This window comes from Hemitrygon akajei, chromosome 8, assembly GCF_048418815.1.
Source record: "Hemitrygon akajei chromosome 8, sHemAka1.3, whole genome shotgun sequence".
In the NCBI taxonomy this organism is placed as follows: domain Eukaryota; kingdom Metazoa; phylum Chordata; class Chondrichthyes; order Myliobatiformes; family Dasyatidae; genus Hemitrygon; species Hemitrygon akajei.
In genome coordinates this window covers 14,029,219-14,046,997 of record NC_133131.1, presented here as the reverse complement: position 1 = coordinate 14,046,997, position 17,779 = coordinate 14,029,219, and the positions used below count along the sequence as shown (strand labels likewise).

General features: G+C 44.2%; 1 protein-coding gene across 1 annotated transcript in view; it reads left to right on the top strand.

The window, feature by feature from the left end:
* Positions 1-17,779, top strand: part of mnta (MAX network transcriptional repressor a) — a 178,685-nt gene that overhangs the window by 19,583 nt on the left and 141,323 nt on the right. The window contains exon 2 of the mRNA XM_073053277.1: positions 6,776-7,259. Coding sequence (XP_072909378.1) covers positions 6,776-7,259 — 484 coding nt within the window. The remainder of the gene's footprint in view (positions 1-6,775; positions 7,260-17,779) is intronic.

The window sequence follows — 17,779 nt, the reverse complement described above, 5'->3', positions numbered from 1 at the left end:
AATTAATTACAGGACTATTCCGGGTTCTTTAGTACAGACGTTCTCCTTGGGGCTCGAATAGTACCGAGTGTATACTCTGTCTATGTGAACTCCACGTTTATTTGTGCACTAGACTTGCATTATCAACCCAGTTCAGGTGCAATTTGTAATTGTCAGATCATTATAAAAAGTAGGACATGCTGGTTTCTTCTGTCAACTTGCAAACACCTGCTAAATTATAAACTGACAGCAATTCCTCTCCAAACAACCTCCAGATGAGCTGCCTTCAGTAACAAAATGTTACAGGTACAGAACTCTTTAGGCACAGTTTTATTTATCATAGAGGCATCTGCATACATTCCCAACCGGCCCGCAAGCAATTTCTCTGTGAGCCATCCCTGGAAGGAGAAAGGAGTGATTTTATGCACAAAACTTATATCTGATTATCCTCCACTCACTGTATTTTGATGAAGAAATCAACAAGGATCCCTTAGAAGGTATTTTGTGTGTGTTGCCCCAAATCAGAGGTTCCCAGCCTTTTTTATGCCATGGACCCCTACCATTAACCAAGGGGTCAGTGGACACCAGGTTGAGAAGTCCTGCTCCAAATAAATGGCGCAGCAGGTTTTTCAGGGATGGATGGCCGACTCCTGCTCTTAAGTTTTATGTTACCTTGTCACATTAAATTCCCCGTTACGTAATGCATTTGAACTGAAGCATGATGGCAGAATATAGTATTAATAGTAAGACTCTTGGCAGTGTGGAGGATCAGAGGGATCTTGGGGTCCAAGTCCAAAGGACGCTCAAAGCAGCTACGCAGGTGGACTCTGTGGTTAAGAAAGCATACGGTGCATTGGCTTTCATCAATCGTGGGATTGAGTTTAGGAGCCAAGAGGTAATGTTGCAGCTATACAGGACCCTGGTCAGACCCCACTTGGAGTACTGTGCTCAATTCTGGTCGCCTCACTACAGGAAGGACCTGGAAGCCATAGAAAGGGTGCAGAGGAGATTTACAAGGATGTTGCCTGGACTGGGGAGCATGGCTTATGAGAATAGGTTGAGTGAACTTGCCCTTTTCTCCTTGGAGCGACGGAGGATGAGAGGTGACCTGATAGAGGTGTATAAGGTGATGAGAGGCATTGATCGTGTGGATAGTCAGAGGCTTTGTCCCAGGGCTGAAATGGCTAACATGAGAGGGCACAGTTTTAAGGTGCTTGGAAGTAGGAACAAAGGAGATGTCAGGGGTAAGTTTTTTTACTCAGAGAGTGGTGAGTGCGTGGAATGGGCTGCCGGCAACGGTGGTGGAGGCGGAAGCAGTAGTTTCTTTTAAGAGACTCCTGGACAGATATATGGAGCTCAGAAAAATAGCGGGCTTTGGGTAACCCTAGGTAATTTCTCAGGTAAGGACATGTTTGGCACAGCTTTGTGGGCCGAAGGACCTGTATTGTGCTGTAGGCTTTCTATGTTTCTATGAAGCATTACGCTACCTTTCCATTAATAACTGCCTTACCTTTGCACCCGGAGAAGATTTTTCTTCCTCTTGAGGAAGCCTGGCAAATTCAAAGTTCAAAGTACATGTACAACCTGAGATTCGTTTTCTTAACAGGAAATACAATAGAATTCTGTGAGAAACTACATCAACAGGCAGAGACTGACAATCAACCAATGTAGTCAAACTGTACAAATAAAATAATACCGAGAACAAGAGTTGTAAAGGGTCTCTGAAAGTAAGCCTGTAGTTGTAGAATCAGTTACACTACTAATTCTTCTATAAAGCCATTGAGAAATCACAAGGAAGGCCAGAGAGTCACTTTGGGGGTTTCCAATGGTTGGCAGCAGAAAAGATTGTGAAGCAAATTGTACTCTAATCCTGTGACACCAGTGTTGGGTTTAAGTTGAAAGCAAACTCAGATTGAGAGCAGTAAGTGAAAAACGGAAGTTATCCTGCATCACTGTTCACTCTCTAAAACACCCGATGGGCTACAGAGTGCTTTGGACGCCCTGAGATCATGTAGGGCGTGTTATTCTTTATAGGTGAAAGGTTGACCTCATAGTTTGCCCTTTTTTTGGGGAACTTTTGGAACTAAATTCAAGTTAATGAGTGGAGCTTGTGGATTAAGAACAAAAACGGGGAAGTTCATGCTTCAGTCTGAATGTCAGAATAACAGTGGCATAAACAATGCTACAGACACGAATGTAACCACATTGCCTTTCAGTTTCAGTCACATTATCAGCTCTGTTCATGAAAAATGCCCAGAGCCATCCATGAGGTTTGATAAAACTTTTTTGAACCCACTCAAATGAGTCTGTTCACCGTCCTCAGAAGCTCAGTTTACAAAGGGGAAAAGGCCTTTTTTCATCATCAGTTACATAAATTTAAAAAAAAACTATTTTGCTGGTAGTAGACTTCTTAGTCATGTTTGTTCTCGGCTTGATTTTCTAAGTAAGAGAAACCTGGGAAAGTGCCCGGGCTCATCTTGTAGCATATCATCAAAGTTCCAAAGAGAATTAAAACAAGAAGCTGAGGTTATGTGAGTCTAGGCAGGAACTTTAAGACTGTCCATTTTGAAGAAGAATAATTTACTTCAATAGCATATCATATCCTTTGAATAATGTAAAGAACTTTAAATCCTTTGAATTGCTTTTATATACGATATGTACTTAGGGGCCACTTTATTAGGTACACCTGTACACCAGCTTGTTAATGCAAATATCTAATCAGCCAATCATGTGGCAGCAACTCAATGCATAAAAGCATGCAGACACGGTCAAGAGGTTCAGTTGTTGTTCAGAGCAAACATCAGAATGGGGAAGAAATGTGATCTAAGTGACTTTGACCGTGGAATGATTGTAGGTGCCAGATGGGGTGGTTTGCGTATTTCAGGAACTGCTGATCTCCTGGGATTTTCGCATACAACAGTCTCTAAAGTTTACAGAGAATGGTGCAAAAACCATCCAGTGAGCAGCAGTTTTGTGGGTGAAAGTGCCTTGTTAATGAGAGAGGTCAGAGGAGATTGGCCAGGCTGGTTCTAGCTGACAGGAAGGCAACTGTAACTCATAGATAACCACGTGTTATGATAGTTATGTGCAGAAGAGCATCTCTGGATGCACACCATGTCAAATCTTGAAGCAGATGGACTACAGCAGCAGAAGACCACGAACATACACTCCATAGCCACATTACTAGGTACAGGAGGTACCTAATAGAGTAGCCACTACATGTATACGTCGATGTAGTCCGACTATAATCTTTAGATTGACTGAAGGGTTAATACTGGACTCGTAGAAAAGTGTGCCTTTTCCTGGATTCCAAAACCGGCCTGGGTTCCTCTACATCCTCCAGGGAGGCTAGATAGGGCCTCGGTTGAACGGCATATCTGAAAGTCAGCATCACTAGGGGTGTATGACATTCCCCACCTCCCTCCCATTCAGCACCGCAGTATTAGCCTGCACCTTGATGCTTAACTGGGGCTCGGGCTACAGCCTTATGATTTCCAACGCTCTCCGTCGATGCTGGAGCAGAGTGGTGGAATCCGTGACCGCTAGAATCAGAGCTTCAATTGCGACCAACTGTGGATGTCACAGGAATAAACAGCTCACTCTGCTGTTTAAAGATCCAGGTTAAACAAAGATGGATTAAATCAAAAGATTCCTTATTTGATGGCTAGACTAGAGAGCCAATCTAAGTTATTACATATTTAAGCTTATATTCCATTACAATCTGAGCTCAAGTGAAGATGCATTCAGGTCAAAGTATTTGCCTAATACCCAGGATAATCTACTTAAGAGTGTACCTAATATGATTTGTATTCATGTTTCCCTAATTATTTTGAAGAAGAAGGGTATTGTTATATCAACACTGCTATTCAGTTACTTGATAGTAGGGCTTGGTCATTGTTGAACTTATGACTCAGAACATTCTATGAATACAATGCCAATTTAGCCAGCAAAAAAAGGTTTAAAGATTAGGAAGATAAACTACAGCAGCTTCTCCTGGTAACAGAAGGACAATTATCTTTGGGCAAAGGGTAGTGATTGAAAGATGGTGACGTATATTATGCCTGTAAAATTATTGTCTCTCCAAAGAAGACAGCCCAAGTTTGCCCATCGTCTCATGTTTCCATGTGGCATCTTGGTAAACTTCTGTGCCCTTTCCAAACCTCTACTTCCTTCCTGTAATGAGGTGACCAGAATTGCACTTGTGGTATAGGCACAGTGCCTTGCGTTGACTGCTGACTGAATTGACAGAGCAGATTTATTTCAGTTCTGAGTTATTACACAACGTGTTGGAGGAACTGACCTGGTCAGGGAGCATCTAAGGAAAGGAATAAGCAGCTGATGTTTTGGGGCCAAGACCCTTTAATCAAGATTGAAAGGAAGGAGGAAGAAGGCAGAATATGAGGGTCGGGGAGGGAAAGGAATATAAGCTGAAAGGTGATAGGTGGAGACAGGTGGGTGGTGGAGGGGGGTGTTGAAATAAGAAGCTGAGAGGTGAAAGGTGGTAAAGGGCTGAAGAAGAAGGAATCTGATTGGAGAAGAGAGTGGGCCATGAGAAAGAAAATGATGAGGACCCTTGTGGGGAGGTAATAGGCAGGTTGAGGAGAAGGGGTAAAAGGGGAGCTAGAGTGGGGAATGGAAGAAGAGGGAAGGGGAATGGAAATAATTTACGGGATGTTCATGTCATCAGGTCGGAGGCTACCCAGATGGAAGATGAAGTCTTGCCCCTCCAAACTGAAAATAGCCTCATTGTGGCTGTAGAGGAGGCGGTGGACTGAATGGGAAATGGAATTAAATTGGTTGGGCACCAGGAAATCCTGCTTGTTGTGGATAACAACAAAGGTGTTCAACGGAGTGATCCCCCAATTCATGCCAGGTCTCACTGATCTAGAGGAGGTTGCATCGGAAGTACCAGGTACAGTCGTTGACCCAGCAGATTTGCAGGTGATGAAAGCAGAGGGTGGGGTGGGAGGTAATGATGTGTTTGGTTGTTTCTATGTCAGTCCCAATGACTCAGAATCGCTCAACATTTCCATATTGGCCCCGGACTTTTGAATTACCCTAATGAGGGAGGTTAACGTTCTCGTATGGGTTGGCAGATTAAAGTGATGTCTAAAACTGGAGAACGTGGGATTAAGGTGAGAGAGAGAGAAGGCTTAAATGTGTTATTTCTTTAGACAATGTGTAGTTAGTATCTGAAATGATCTGCCAGAGGAGGTGGTGGAGGCAGGAACAAGAGTCATTTCGACAGGTACTTGAATGAGCAAGGCATAGAAGGAATTAATATAGGAAGTGATGTTAGTATAGATTGGCATGATGGTTGGTATAGACACAATGGGCTGAAGAGCTTGTTTCTTTGCAGAATAAATCTATTGCACATTCTACTGCGTCACCCAATGTAATACATACAAAAAACTGGGGCCAGGCATCATATACAGAAAGGAATAAACAGTCAACGTTTCGGCCCGAGGCATGTCACCCAATGAGGGTTGTGAGGTTGCTGTGTAACTACCGCTTTTGATTTGCACCTCTGTGAGCTTGTCTGCCTGTCCTCAGATTGAGTTTGGGTGGAAATGCCATGCAGTTACTCAATTTAACCACAAAATACATGTTGTCCCATAACACACCTCATATTTTCTTCCCTTTGAAGTACATTTTCATGGAAAATTAGTTGTCGACAATAAACACCGGCGTGCCTAGGGTGCCCGTCCCTCTCCGACGATGAAAAGGAAACTGAGATCCACTTCAATCATGTTATCAAATTCGTGAGCTTAGTTAAGTGTCTGATGATCAAACCTGTTTGTTCCTGAACTGCAAGTCTTATTGATGGACATCGCAGCTGTGGTTTGAATGCATTTGCCCCCATTTTCGAGGTTCAGAGTAAGTTTATTATCAAAGAACATGCATGAGGCATTGAGAGAGGTTGAGCAGGTTAGAACTTTTTCTCTTTGGAGCATAGGGGAACGAGGGTGATCTTCTAGAGATGCCGTTATCTATGGGGCGTAGCTGGGGTGAAAGTGCACCATCCTTTTCCTAGAGTTGAGAGTAAATTTATTATCAAAATACATATATGTCACCATATACAACCCTGTGATTCATTTTCCTGCAGGTTATTTACAGGAAAATAAAGAAATACAATAGAACTTGTGAAAAAAAACTATACAGAAATAAAGACTAACAAGCAACCAGTGTGGCTCTGGTGCAAAATGGGGACCTCACCATCCAGGCCATGGTTCCTTCTCGCTGCTGCCATTGGGAAGGAAGTACAGGAGCCTTAGGCCCCACACCACCAAGTTCAGGACAGTTATTACCCTTCAGCCATCAGGCGGCTGAACCTGCGCGGATAACTTCACTCACTTCTACTCTGAACTGATTCCACAACCTGTAGAGTCACCATCAAGGACTCTACAACTCATGCTCTCTGTTGTATCTCTCGAGCTTTGTACTTGCACATTGTCTCCTTTTGCAAACTGATTATTTGTCGATCTTTGTGTGTAGATTTTATTCATTGATTCTATTGTGTTTCTTTGTTGTACTGTAATTGCCTGCAAGAAAATCTATCTAGTGATATTTACATATTTTGATAACAAATTTACTTTGAACTTTGATTATCTTTGGTCAACTGATGCTAATTTTCATGTTTTACTTTTATTGATCTGGTAGACTTAGGCCATTCAGCCCACTGAATGTTCCGCCATTCAATCCTAGCTGATTTTTATTTTATTTCCACCCCATTCTCCCCACAAACCCCTAAGCGTTAGTCCTCTTATCAAAGTCATCTTGTGTCTTTGATTTGCAGATGACCGTGAGACACGGGACAGCCTCCTGTCGGAGAGAGAGCCAGAGCGCGGCAAAGTCAACCATGAGGTCAAGCCCGAGCTGCAAGCTGCCCCCACGCTCCTGGTGCAGAAGCCATTACCGCCTCCAGCCTCCGCCGCCACCACAGTCGTCGTGTCGCACGTGGTCAGCCCCTCGCTAGCCCCGTCCCCCCTCCCGCCGCAGGCCGCGCAGCACCACCAGCCGGCACGGAGCCCCACCGGCAACGCCAGAGAGGTTTCGCCCAGCCCACCCGTGCTTCACCCCTCTCCGATGCCTGCCTTCCCTGACCCCCACCCCGGTCCAGCGGTGGTGAGCAGTGCTCCCCAGCAGCTCCCAGGATCTGTACTGGCAATCCCACCACATCATCTCATCCAGCAGTCGTCCCTGCCACAGCAGCCAGGTGGGCTTAAGTCGAGCCCCCTGGATGACGGAAAGCCTCACGATCAAAAGCGAAGACCTGGGGGGTAAGTGGCGACGATTCTATAGAGTTATCTCATCCATTGCCACTTTCCTCTCCTACCGATCTTTCCGCTTAACCGACACCAAACTTTAAACACTAACCTGGCTTGCTAGCAGCTAATTTCCAACAGTTTATGGGTGGAGGATGAAATGGAGAGTATTATAGGTTATCCCCACTGGGTTCTGTTCCTCAGAATCGTTTGTAAGGTGAACTGTACGTAAGTCAGAACCGAACACAATCGGTGCATGGGAGAGGATCAGGGAAAGGATGATGGAAGAGCTCGCGTGCACTGGATGAGTTGGCCCTGCTCACTCAGCGAGTGAGAGAGACTGTTCAGGTTCTCACCCCGCCTCCATCTAGCAGGGTCCCAATGAAGAGTCTCAGCCTGAAACGTCAACTGTTTTACTCTTTTCCATATAGAGAGAGAGAGAGAGAGTGTGTGTGTGTGTGTGTGTTTTTTTTCCTTGGATTTCCAGCATCTGCAGATTTTCTCTTGTTCCCGATTGTTTTGGTTCAAAATTCAAAGTAAAATTTATTATCCGAGTACATACATGTCACCACATACAACCCTGAGGTACTTTTTCCTGCGGGAATACTTAGCAAATCTAAAGAAATGTAACTGTAAACAAGATCAATGAAAGAGCAGGAGTGCAGAAGACGACAAGCTGTGCAAACGCAAATATAAATAAATAGCAATAAGTAACAAGAGCATGAATTAACACGATAAAGAATCCTTAAAGTGAGATCATTGGCTATGGGAACATCTCAGTAGATGAGTGGAACTGTCCTCTTTTGTTCAACAGCCTGATGGTTGGGGGGTAGTAACTGTTCTTGAACCTGGTGGTGCAAGTCCTGCGGTTCTTGTATCTTCTGTCTGATGGTAACAGCGGGAAAAGAGCATGGCCTGGGTGGTGAGGATCTTTGATGGTGGTGGGTGGGTGGGGAGGCAAGGCATGTAGAAAGAAAGTAAAAGATGCCTGCAGACCTGCAGCAGAGGGCAAATCCAGCCCCCATCCATCCCACCAGTCTCCCAAACGCTCCCTTCGTATGTAAAGCGTGTCCATAAATTGGACTTTATGTAGCCGGGTGCCAGACCATTGTGGGTCTGAACAAGGAGCAAATCTTACAGCAGTCTGAGAAGTTTTAACTGGATGCCCTTTTCTGGTGTAGTGACATCATCAGAATCTCTGGAGTCATACGTTTAATGATGGAACCGTAGCACAGTGATTAGTGCAGTGCTCTATGACGCCAGCGTCAGGGTTCAATTCCCGCTACTGTTTATGAAGAGTTTGTGTATTCTCTCTGTGATTGTGTGGGTTTCCTTCGGGTGTCCCAGATTCCCCCCACATTCCAAAGACATACCGGTTAGGTTAGTAGGTTGTGGACGTGCTATGTTGGCACAGGAAGCTTGGCCTCACATGCGGGCTGCCCCCAGCATATCCTCGGACTGCGTTGGTCAGTAATGCAAACGATGCATTTCTCTGAATGTTTTGATGCTCAGTGGATGTGTGGCAAATAAATTTAAATTATCTTTGATCTGTTTATCTGTCTCGAGTATAATGTATTGTTTTTGAAATTAGACCCAGGTGACTTCCGTGTTCTAGCAGTTGGGGCAACAGAAATTTGCCCTTATGGAGCAATAAATCACTGTCAAAATGTCTGGCATACAAAATAAAGTTCTTCTCTTGTTCTTCTTCTTGAGCCCCATCACCCCTACTGTGGCAAGACCACCGACAGTAGCTCGCCAGAGTTCTCTGTCCTGGGCCAGTCTATCGAGTTGTTCCCCAGGTGTAGCCCATCTCCATGGTGTATCCTTCCTCTCTCAGGGATGAGGTCTTTGGCGCTTCTGTTGGCATCTCTGTAGCACTGTGTTTTTATGGGATGGGGTTACTCGCCCCATACCCAACCCTCCTCATTTTGCAGCCGTGCTTGGGACCATCCATGGCGGAGTTAATGAAAACGTCCTCTTACAAAATTTATGTGGGGAAGAAAACACGCATAAATAACAATCACAGCATTACATCTTTTTTCATTTCTTGACACGTGCAGAAAACATTGCTTTACATTGCAGTGAATTGTGCTAGGGCCCACTTTCTGGGAATGTGACCCCCTGTAGCATGGGTAGGTGAGGTTCCCCTGTGTAGGAGGTTGATATTTCCTGGTTTGGTTTCACTGTAGTTGCGTTGGTGACGGCAGCAGTGTGGGTAGGTCTAGATTCAGATTCAAATTCATTTATCACATGTAGAAAGTACATTTATTTTCAAAGTACGTATACATTATACCATCTTGAGCTTCGTCTCCAAACAGACCATAGAACATTACAGCACAGAAACAGGCCTTTTGGCCCTTCTTGGCTGTGCCGAACCATTTTTCTGCCTAGTCCCACTGACCTGCACCTGGGCCATATCCCTCCAAACCCTTCTCATCCATATACCTGTCCAAGTTTTTCTTAAATGTCAAAAGTGAGCCCGCAATCACCACTTCATCTGGCAGCTCATTCCACACTCCCACTACTCTCTGCATGAAGAAGCCCCCCCTAATGTTCCCTTTAAACTTTTCCCCCCTCACCCTTAACCCATGACCTCTTTTTTTCTCCCCTAGCCTCAGTGGAAAAAAGCCTGCTTGCATTCACTCTATCTATACCCATCATAATTTTATATACCTCTGTCAAATCTCCCATCATTCTCCTACGCTCTAGGGAATAAAGTCCTAACCTATTCAACCTTTCTCTGTAACTCAGTTTCTCAAGTCCCAGCAACTTCCTTGTAAACCTTCTCTGCACTCTTTCAACCTTATTAATATCCTTCCTGTAATTAGGTGACCAAAACTGCACACAATACTCCAAATTCGGTCTCACCAATGTCTTATACAACCTCACCATTACATTCCAACTCTTATACTCAATACTTTGATTTATAAAGGCCAACATACCAAAAGCTCTCTTTACGACCCTATCTACTTGTGACGCCACTTTCAGGGAATTATGTATCTGTACTCCCAGATCCCTCTGTTCTACTGCACTCCTCAGTGTCCTACCATTTACCTTGTACGTTCTACTTCGGTTTGACCTTCCAAAGTGCAATACCTCACACTTATCCGCATTAAACTCCATCTGCCATTTTTCAGTCCATTCCTCCAACTGGTCCAAATCCCACTGCAAGCTTTGAAAACCTTTCTCACTGCCCACTACACCTCCAATCTTTGTATCATCAAATTTGCTGATCCAATTTACCACATTATCATCCAGATCATTGATATAGATGACAAATAACAATGGACCCAGCACTGATCCCTGTGGCACACCACTAGTCACAGGCCTCCACTCAGAGTAGCAATCTTCCTGTAGTAACCACTCTCTGGCTTCTTCCATTGAGCCAATGTCTAATCCAATTTACTACCTCTCCATGTATACCTAGCGACTGAATCTTCCTAACTGACCTCCCATGCGGGACCTTGTCAAAGGCCTTACTGAAGTCCATGTCGACAACATCCACTGCCTTCCCTTCATCCACTTTCCTGGTAACTTCCTCGAAAAACTCTAATAGATTGATTAAACATGACCTACCACGCACAAAGCCATGCTGACTTTTCTAATAAGTCCCTGTCTATCCAAATACTTGTAGATCCTATATCTTAGTATTCCTTCCAATAATTTACCTACTACCAATGTCAAACTTACCAGCCTATAATTTCCCGACTTACTTTTTGAGCCTTTTTTAAACAACAGAACTACATGAGCTATCCTCCAATCCTCCGGCACCTGACCTGTGGATATCGACATTTTAAATATTTCTTCCAGGGCCCCTGCAATTTCAACACTAGTCTCCTTCAAGATCCGAGGGAATACCCTGTCCAGTCCTGGGGATTTATCTACTCTGATTTGCCTCAAGACAGCAAATACCTCCTCCTCTTTAATCTGTATAAGTTCCACCATGACCTCCCTACTTGTTTGCCTTGTTTCCATAGACTCCATTCCAGTTTTCTTAGTAAATACAGATGCAAAAAACACATTTAATATCTCTCCCATTTCTTTTGGTTCCATACATAGCCGACCACTCTGATCTTCAAGAGGACCAATTTTATCCCTTACTATCCTTTTGCTCTTAACATACCTGTAGAAGCTCTTAGGATTATCCTTCACCCTGACTGCCAAAGCAACCTCATGTCTTCTTTTAGCCCTCCTGATTTCTTTCTTAAGTATTTTCTTACTCTTTTTATACTCCTCAAGCATCTTATTTCTTCCCTGTTGCCTATACATGTTATACATCTCTCTCTTCTTTATCAGAGTTCCAATATCCCTCAGGAACCAAGGTTCCTTATTCTTATTCATTTTGCCTTTAACCCTGACAGGAACATACAAACTCTGCACACTCAAAATTTCTCCTTTGAAGGCCTCCCACTTTCCAATCACATCCTTGCCAGAGAACAACCTGTCCCAATCTATGCTTTTTAGATCCTTTCTCATTTCTTCAAATTTGGCCTTTTTCCAGTTTAGAATTTCAACCCGAGGACCAAATCTATCTTTATCCATGATCAAGTTGAAACTAATGACGTTATGATCACTGGAACCAAAGTGTTCCCCTACACACACTTCTGTCACCTGCCCTAACTCATTTCCCAATAGGAGATCTAATATTGCATCCTCCCTAGTTGGTACATCTATATATTGACTTAGAAAACTTTCCTGAACACATTTCACGAACTCTAACCCATCTAGACCTTTAACAGTATGGGAGGTCCAGTCAATGTGTGGAAAATTAAAATCCCCGACAATCACAACTTTCTGTCTCCTGCAGTTGTCTGTTATCTCTCTGCAGATTTGCTTCTTCAATTCTCGCTGACTATTGGGTGGTCTATAATACAACCATGTTAATGTGGTCAAACCTTTCCTGTTTCTCAGCTCCACCGATATGGCCTCCGTAGACAAGCCCTCTAATCTGTCCTGCCGAAGCAATATATTCCCTGACTAGCAAAGACATCCATGAAACAAAGAAACCCCAAAGATCCCTTAATAAAAAAGACCACCCAGCATCCAATGTGCAGAGAAAAAAAACACATCATGCTCACAAAAACACATTAAGAAAAATAAAATAACCTGTAAAAAAAAAAAAGACTGTCAAGCACCCAGTGTGCAGAGAGAAATAAACACGTTATGTAGTCAAAAACCACAAGGAAATAGCATTCTGAACTGAAGCTCGCAAAGAGAGTCCCACAGTTCGGCGTAGGTCAGTGCAGAGCCCAGTAAACACCGCAGAGCAGCGCCCTGAACCGGCCCATCCCTCGCCTCGGCGACCTGACCCCCTGACCTTTTCAATCTGGTCCAGTGCCTAAATCGATGTCCAAGCGTCAGGTTCAAACGCCTCGCCGTACTCTGACCCCACCGCCTCAATTCGGCCTGTAACCGACCTCTCCGTTACGGCCCTGCGCCCAGGCAGACATCAAAACGTACAGTGAGGTGCATCACTTGCATTAACAACCAACACACCCAACGGTTGTGCCGGGGCCGGGGTGGGGGGGGGGCAGCCCGCAAATGTCACCACGCTTTCCAGTGCCAGTTAAGCAAGTTCTTTGTTTAAGCTACTTATTGGAATGGGCAGACTGGAGGATGACTTTTCAAGTAGACGGCTTGTGTCTCCTTTCTCTACAGTTTGCAGTTTTTCCACAAACCCCTCAGTTACTGTAGGGTTCCACGGCATAAAAAAATGGGAATCCCTGGTTTAGAAGAATAGGAAGTGATCTCATTAAAGGTTCCAGAATTCTTCAACAGGGTAGATAGATGCAGGGAGGGTGTTTCCCTTTGCTGAGGAGATAGGAACCTGAGGTTTTAGTCCCAGAATAAGAGAGCACTTTGGACCGAGGTGATGAGATGCCTCTTCACAGGAGAATAAACATTGGAACCCTCTCCCCAGACGACCACTGTGATTGATCAGATATCTGGATGTAAAGGAATCCAGAGACGTGATGACCATGGGGGAAAATGGTGCTAAGGTGGATCAGCCAAGCTGAAAGGGCCAGTTGTCCTACTCATTGAACATTATCACCACTTGTGTACATTCTGACGACAAGGGAACTTTCCCACTGCAGCATTTATCCAGGAAATTTAAGGCTCAGTGTTTGCCTAACTTGTAGAAAAGCAGGGTGACACAATTCTGTATTGTTGTGCTGTTATTGTGTTATTTTACACATATATTAAAGGGGTGGCAGGGTGGATTTACATCTCTACCAAAGGAGGTGTAAGGCACTCCTTCCCTCCACGAGCCTGCAGGCCACCCTTGGGCAAGGTGTAGCACCCGCTTAGACCCCGATCAGGGTCATGTGAAGCCATGGGAGCAGGTGGTGGATGGTCAGATGAGCAGCTGGTGCATATCACAAACTCTGGTTATGCAACCACTGACACCAGGCAGACAGTCTCTGGTGGATATTGATAATGGCTGGGGTCACCCACCTTGTAAGGACACTGCCCAGAAGAAGGCAATGGTAGAAACATTTGCCAAGAGCAATCATGGTCAAGACCATCATTACCCAATGTCATGGTCATGGAAAGACCATGATCACCCATATCATATGACATGGCACAGAACGAACAAACGATATAAAAGCAAGAATGTGGCTAGATACATTGAGGAGTCAAGAAATGGAAAAGCAAGCATAATACTCTATGTGTCAATTGTTAAAATTAACCCATTCTAGTCATATATTCTGTCAATTATCTTATACCAACCCAGGTACAGTGGCATTGTAGTTAAATTAGTGTCGAATTCCAAAAAGAAAACAAATGGATGCTGGAAATCTGAAATGTTCAGCATGTCATCAATGGGGCAAGAAGCAGAATTAATGTTTCAAGTCAACCACCTCTCAAACTGAGCAATTCCAACATTTTCTGTTTTGATTATAGTTGTTAAGTAACAGGGCAAACACGAGGAAATCTGCAGATGCTGGAAATTCAAGCAACACACACACAAAATGCTGATGGAGTGCTGCCTGGCCTGCTGTGTTCCACCAGCATTTTGTGTGTGTTGCTAGCATTTCAAAGGCTGGGACTGACGATGGACCATACATTTAAATGCAGTGAATGAAATAAATCTAAATGAGGAAGCAAGTTTCCATAAGACATAGGAGCGGAATTAGGCCATTTGGCCCATTGGGTCTGTGCCACCATTCAATCATGGATGATCCTATCTTCCCCCCCCCCACTCAGCCCCATTCCCTGGCCTTCTCCCCATAACCTTTGCTGCCTTGTCCAATCAAGGACATATCAAGCTCTGCCTTAAATACAGCCAACAACCTGGCCTCCACAACTGCCTGTGGTACACCACCCCCTGGCTAAGGAAATTTCTCTATTTCTGTTTTAAATGGCCACCCCTCTATCCTGAGGTTGTACTCTCTTGTCCTTGACTCTCCCACCATGGGAAACATCCTTTCCACATCTACTCTGTCTAGGCCTTTCAGCATTCGAAAGATGTCAATGAAATCTCCCCTCATCCTTCTAAATTCCAGCAAGTACAGACCCAGAGCTGTCAAACGCTCCTCATATGATAAACCTTTCATTTCCAGAATCCCTCTTGTGAAGCTCCTCAGGGCCCTCTCCAATGCCAGTGCATCTTTTATTAGATGAGGAGCCCAAAACTATTCACAATACTCAAGGTGAGGCCTCATCAGTGCCTTATAAAGCCTCAGCATCACATCCCTGCTCTTGTATTCTAGACCTCTTGAAATGAATGCTAACATTGCATTTGCCTTCCTCACCACCGACTCAACCTGCTGGTTAACTTTTTGGGTGTTCTAATAGTTTCATGTATCTATTAGATTGGCAGTGATGGAGTGGGGGGAGAGCAGCTGCTCTACTTGTTTTAGCCTAAGAGCCTTCAGACTCACCAGTGTGACTGAGTATTGATCCTCTGAAATGGCCCAGCAGGTAAAACTCCATCTTTAAACTGAGCGTTACCTGCTGGGTAATTATCTGATCAGCCAATCATTGGACAGCAACTCAGTGCGTTAAAGCATGCAGACATGGTCAAGGGGTTCTGTTGTTGTTCAGGCCAAACATCAAAACGGGGAAGAAATGTGACCTAAGTGACTTTGACCATGGAATGATTGTTGGTGCCAGGCCGGGTGGTTTGAGGATACTGCTGATTTTCACCACAACATTCTCTAGCGTTTACAGAGAATGTTGTGGAAAAACAAAAAAAAACAGCCAGTGAGTGGCAGTTCAGTGGACAAAAATGCCTTTTTAATGAGAGAGGTCAGAGGAGAATGGCCAGACTGGTTCAAGTGGACAGGAAGGTGGCAGTCACTCAAATGACCATGTATTACAACAGTGCTGTGCAGAAGAGCATCTCTGAAAGCACAACACATTGAACCTAGAAGTAACTGAGCTACAGCAACAGAAGATCAGGAACATACACTCCGAGGCCACTTTATTAGGTGAAGCAGGTACATAATAAAGTGGCCACTGAATGTATAGTACACTCATTCATTGAGTCAATCCAGTATTAACCCCCATAATTTTCTTTCATTAGGAAAGAAAGCCCAAAATAACCTTTTATATTAAAGTCGGTCGGTTATATAATGATGATGAGGATTAAAGATCTGCTTTGTAGTCTTGGTCGCAATTAAATCTTTGACAGCTTTGAGTATAAATAGCTGCAGGCTGCTTTAATGCTACATCTTAATAAATTAAAATGAGAAGGTTTAAGCTGTAGTTTGATCAAAGCCAGTATCCTGCCAATTGCTCCGAGTCAGGTGTATTTCTGAATGTGTGGAATTTCTCTGTCTGTTTTCAGTCCAGAAAACCTTGTCGTTTTTTGACGTCTTCTGAGAAAGGGGTTAACCCTTACACATTAGATTTTTTTTAAAAAGTGCTGGGAATTCCTCTACTGTCAAGATGAAGCCACATTCAGGTTGGAGGAACAACACCTTATATACCACCTGGGTAGCCTCCAACCTGATGGCATGAACATTGACTTCTCTAACTTCCGTTAATGCCCCTCCTCCCCTTCTTACCCCATTCCTGACATATTTAGTTGTTTGTTTTTTTTCTCTCTCTCTGCCCATCACTCTGCCTGTTCTCCATCTCCCTCTGGTGCTCCCCTCCCCCTTTCTTTCTCCCTAGGCCTCCTGTCCCATGATTCTTTCCCTTCTCCAGCTCTGTATCACTTTTGCCAATCACCTTTCCAGCTCTTAGCTTCATCCCACCCCCTCCGGTCTTCTCCTATCATTTCACATTTCCCCCTCTCCCTCCTACTTTCAAATCTCTTACTATCTTTCCTTTCAGTTAGTCCTGACGAAGGGTCTCGGCCCAAAACGTCGACAGCGCTTTTCCCTATAGATGCTGCCTGGCCTGCTGTGTTCCACCAGCATTTTGTGTGTGATGTTGGGAATTCCTTTTTTTTTTGAGTAAAGCTCACATTTTGAGTGACTTCTGCAGAGTCTAACAGTGATTTTGTTAAATGCCATAACAAAATGTTCTGGATATCCAGGAATTTAAACCATCAGCCACATGTATATATTTTAAAAAAATCTCCATTCTTCTGAATTAAATTTTGTGTCTCTGGCAGGAAGGGTAGTGTTAGACCTTGGCCGACAGATATTTTGAGTAATTTGTTGCAAGAAGGTTTCTTCAGTCTAATGAAAGACCCTCTACCTGTTGGAGCAAATATGGATCTTAATTCACAAACAAGAGAAAATCTGCAGATGTGGGAAATCCAAGCAACACACGCGAGATGCTGGAGCAACTCAGCAGGCCAGACAGCATCATAGATGCCATGGACCAATACCATTAAACAAGGGGTCCGTGGACCTCCAGTTTGGGAGCCCCTGCTTTAGAGTCTTTGCATAATACAGCATGTGCCTTTTGGTATATTTTGTCCAGGCCAATCAAGATGCCCATCGAAACCAGTCCCAATTGCCCACCTTTGGTCCATGTCCCTCTAAACCTTTCTCATCCATGTACGTGTCTGAATATCTTTTAAATATTATTATTGCAAAGTACAGTACAGGTCCTTCAGCCCATGATGCTGTGCCGACCAATATAAACCTACTTCACGCTCAATCTAACTCTTCCCTCCTACACAGCCCACAACCTGTAATTTTCCTTACATCCACTTGCCTAAGAATCTTTTGAATGCCCCTGTTGTTTTAGCCACAACCACTGTCACCAGCAGTGCAAAATGCCAACTCTGACATTTCTTCTAAACCTTCCTCCACTCGCCAGATGTCATCTGGTGTTGGCCATTGTGGCCCAGCAGCCTGTTCCCTTTATCTATGCCTCTCATAATCTTAAACGCCTCTATCAAATCTGTCAACTCGTTCTCCCATTGGCTCCAAACGTGTTTAGATTATAAGGTTCTGAACTTCATTGGAGCAATTTTATTGCCGTACGTTTCTGGGTCCCAATTTTATTGTTGAGCCAGGTCCTGGACTATTGTGTGCAGTCACTTTGGTGACCGATGCATGGAAGGTTTGTTGTTGCCTGTCTGTAAAGAACCACTTGTCTCTGCCTGGCACAGTGCATTGGGTGAACCC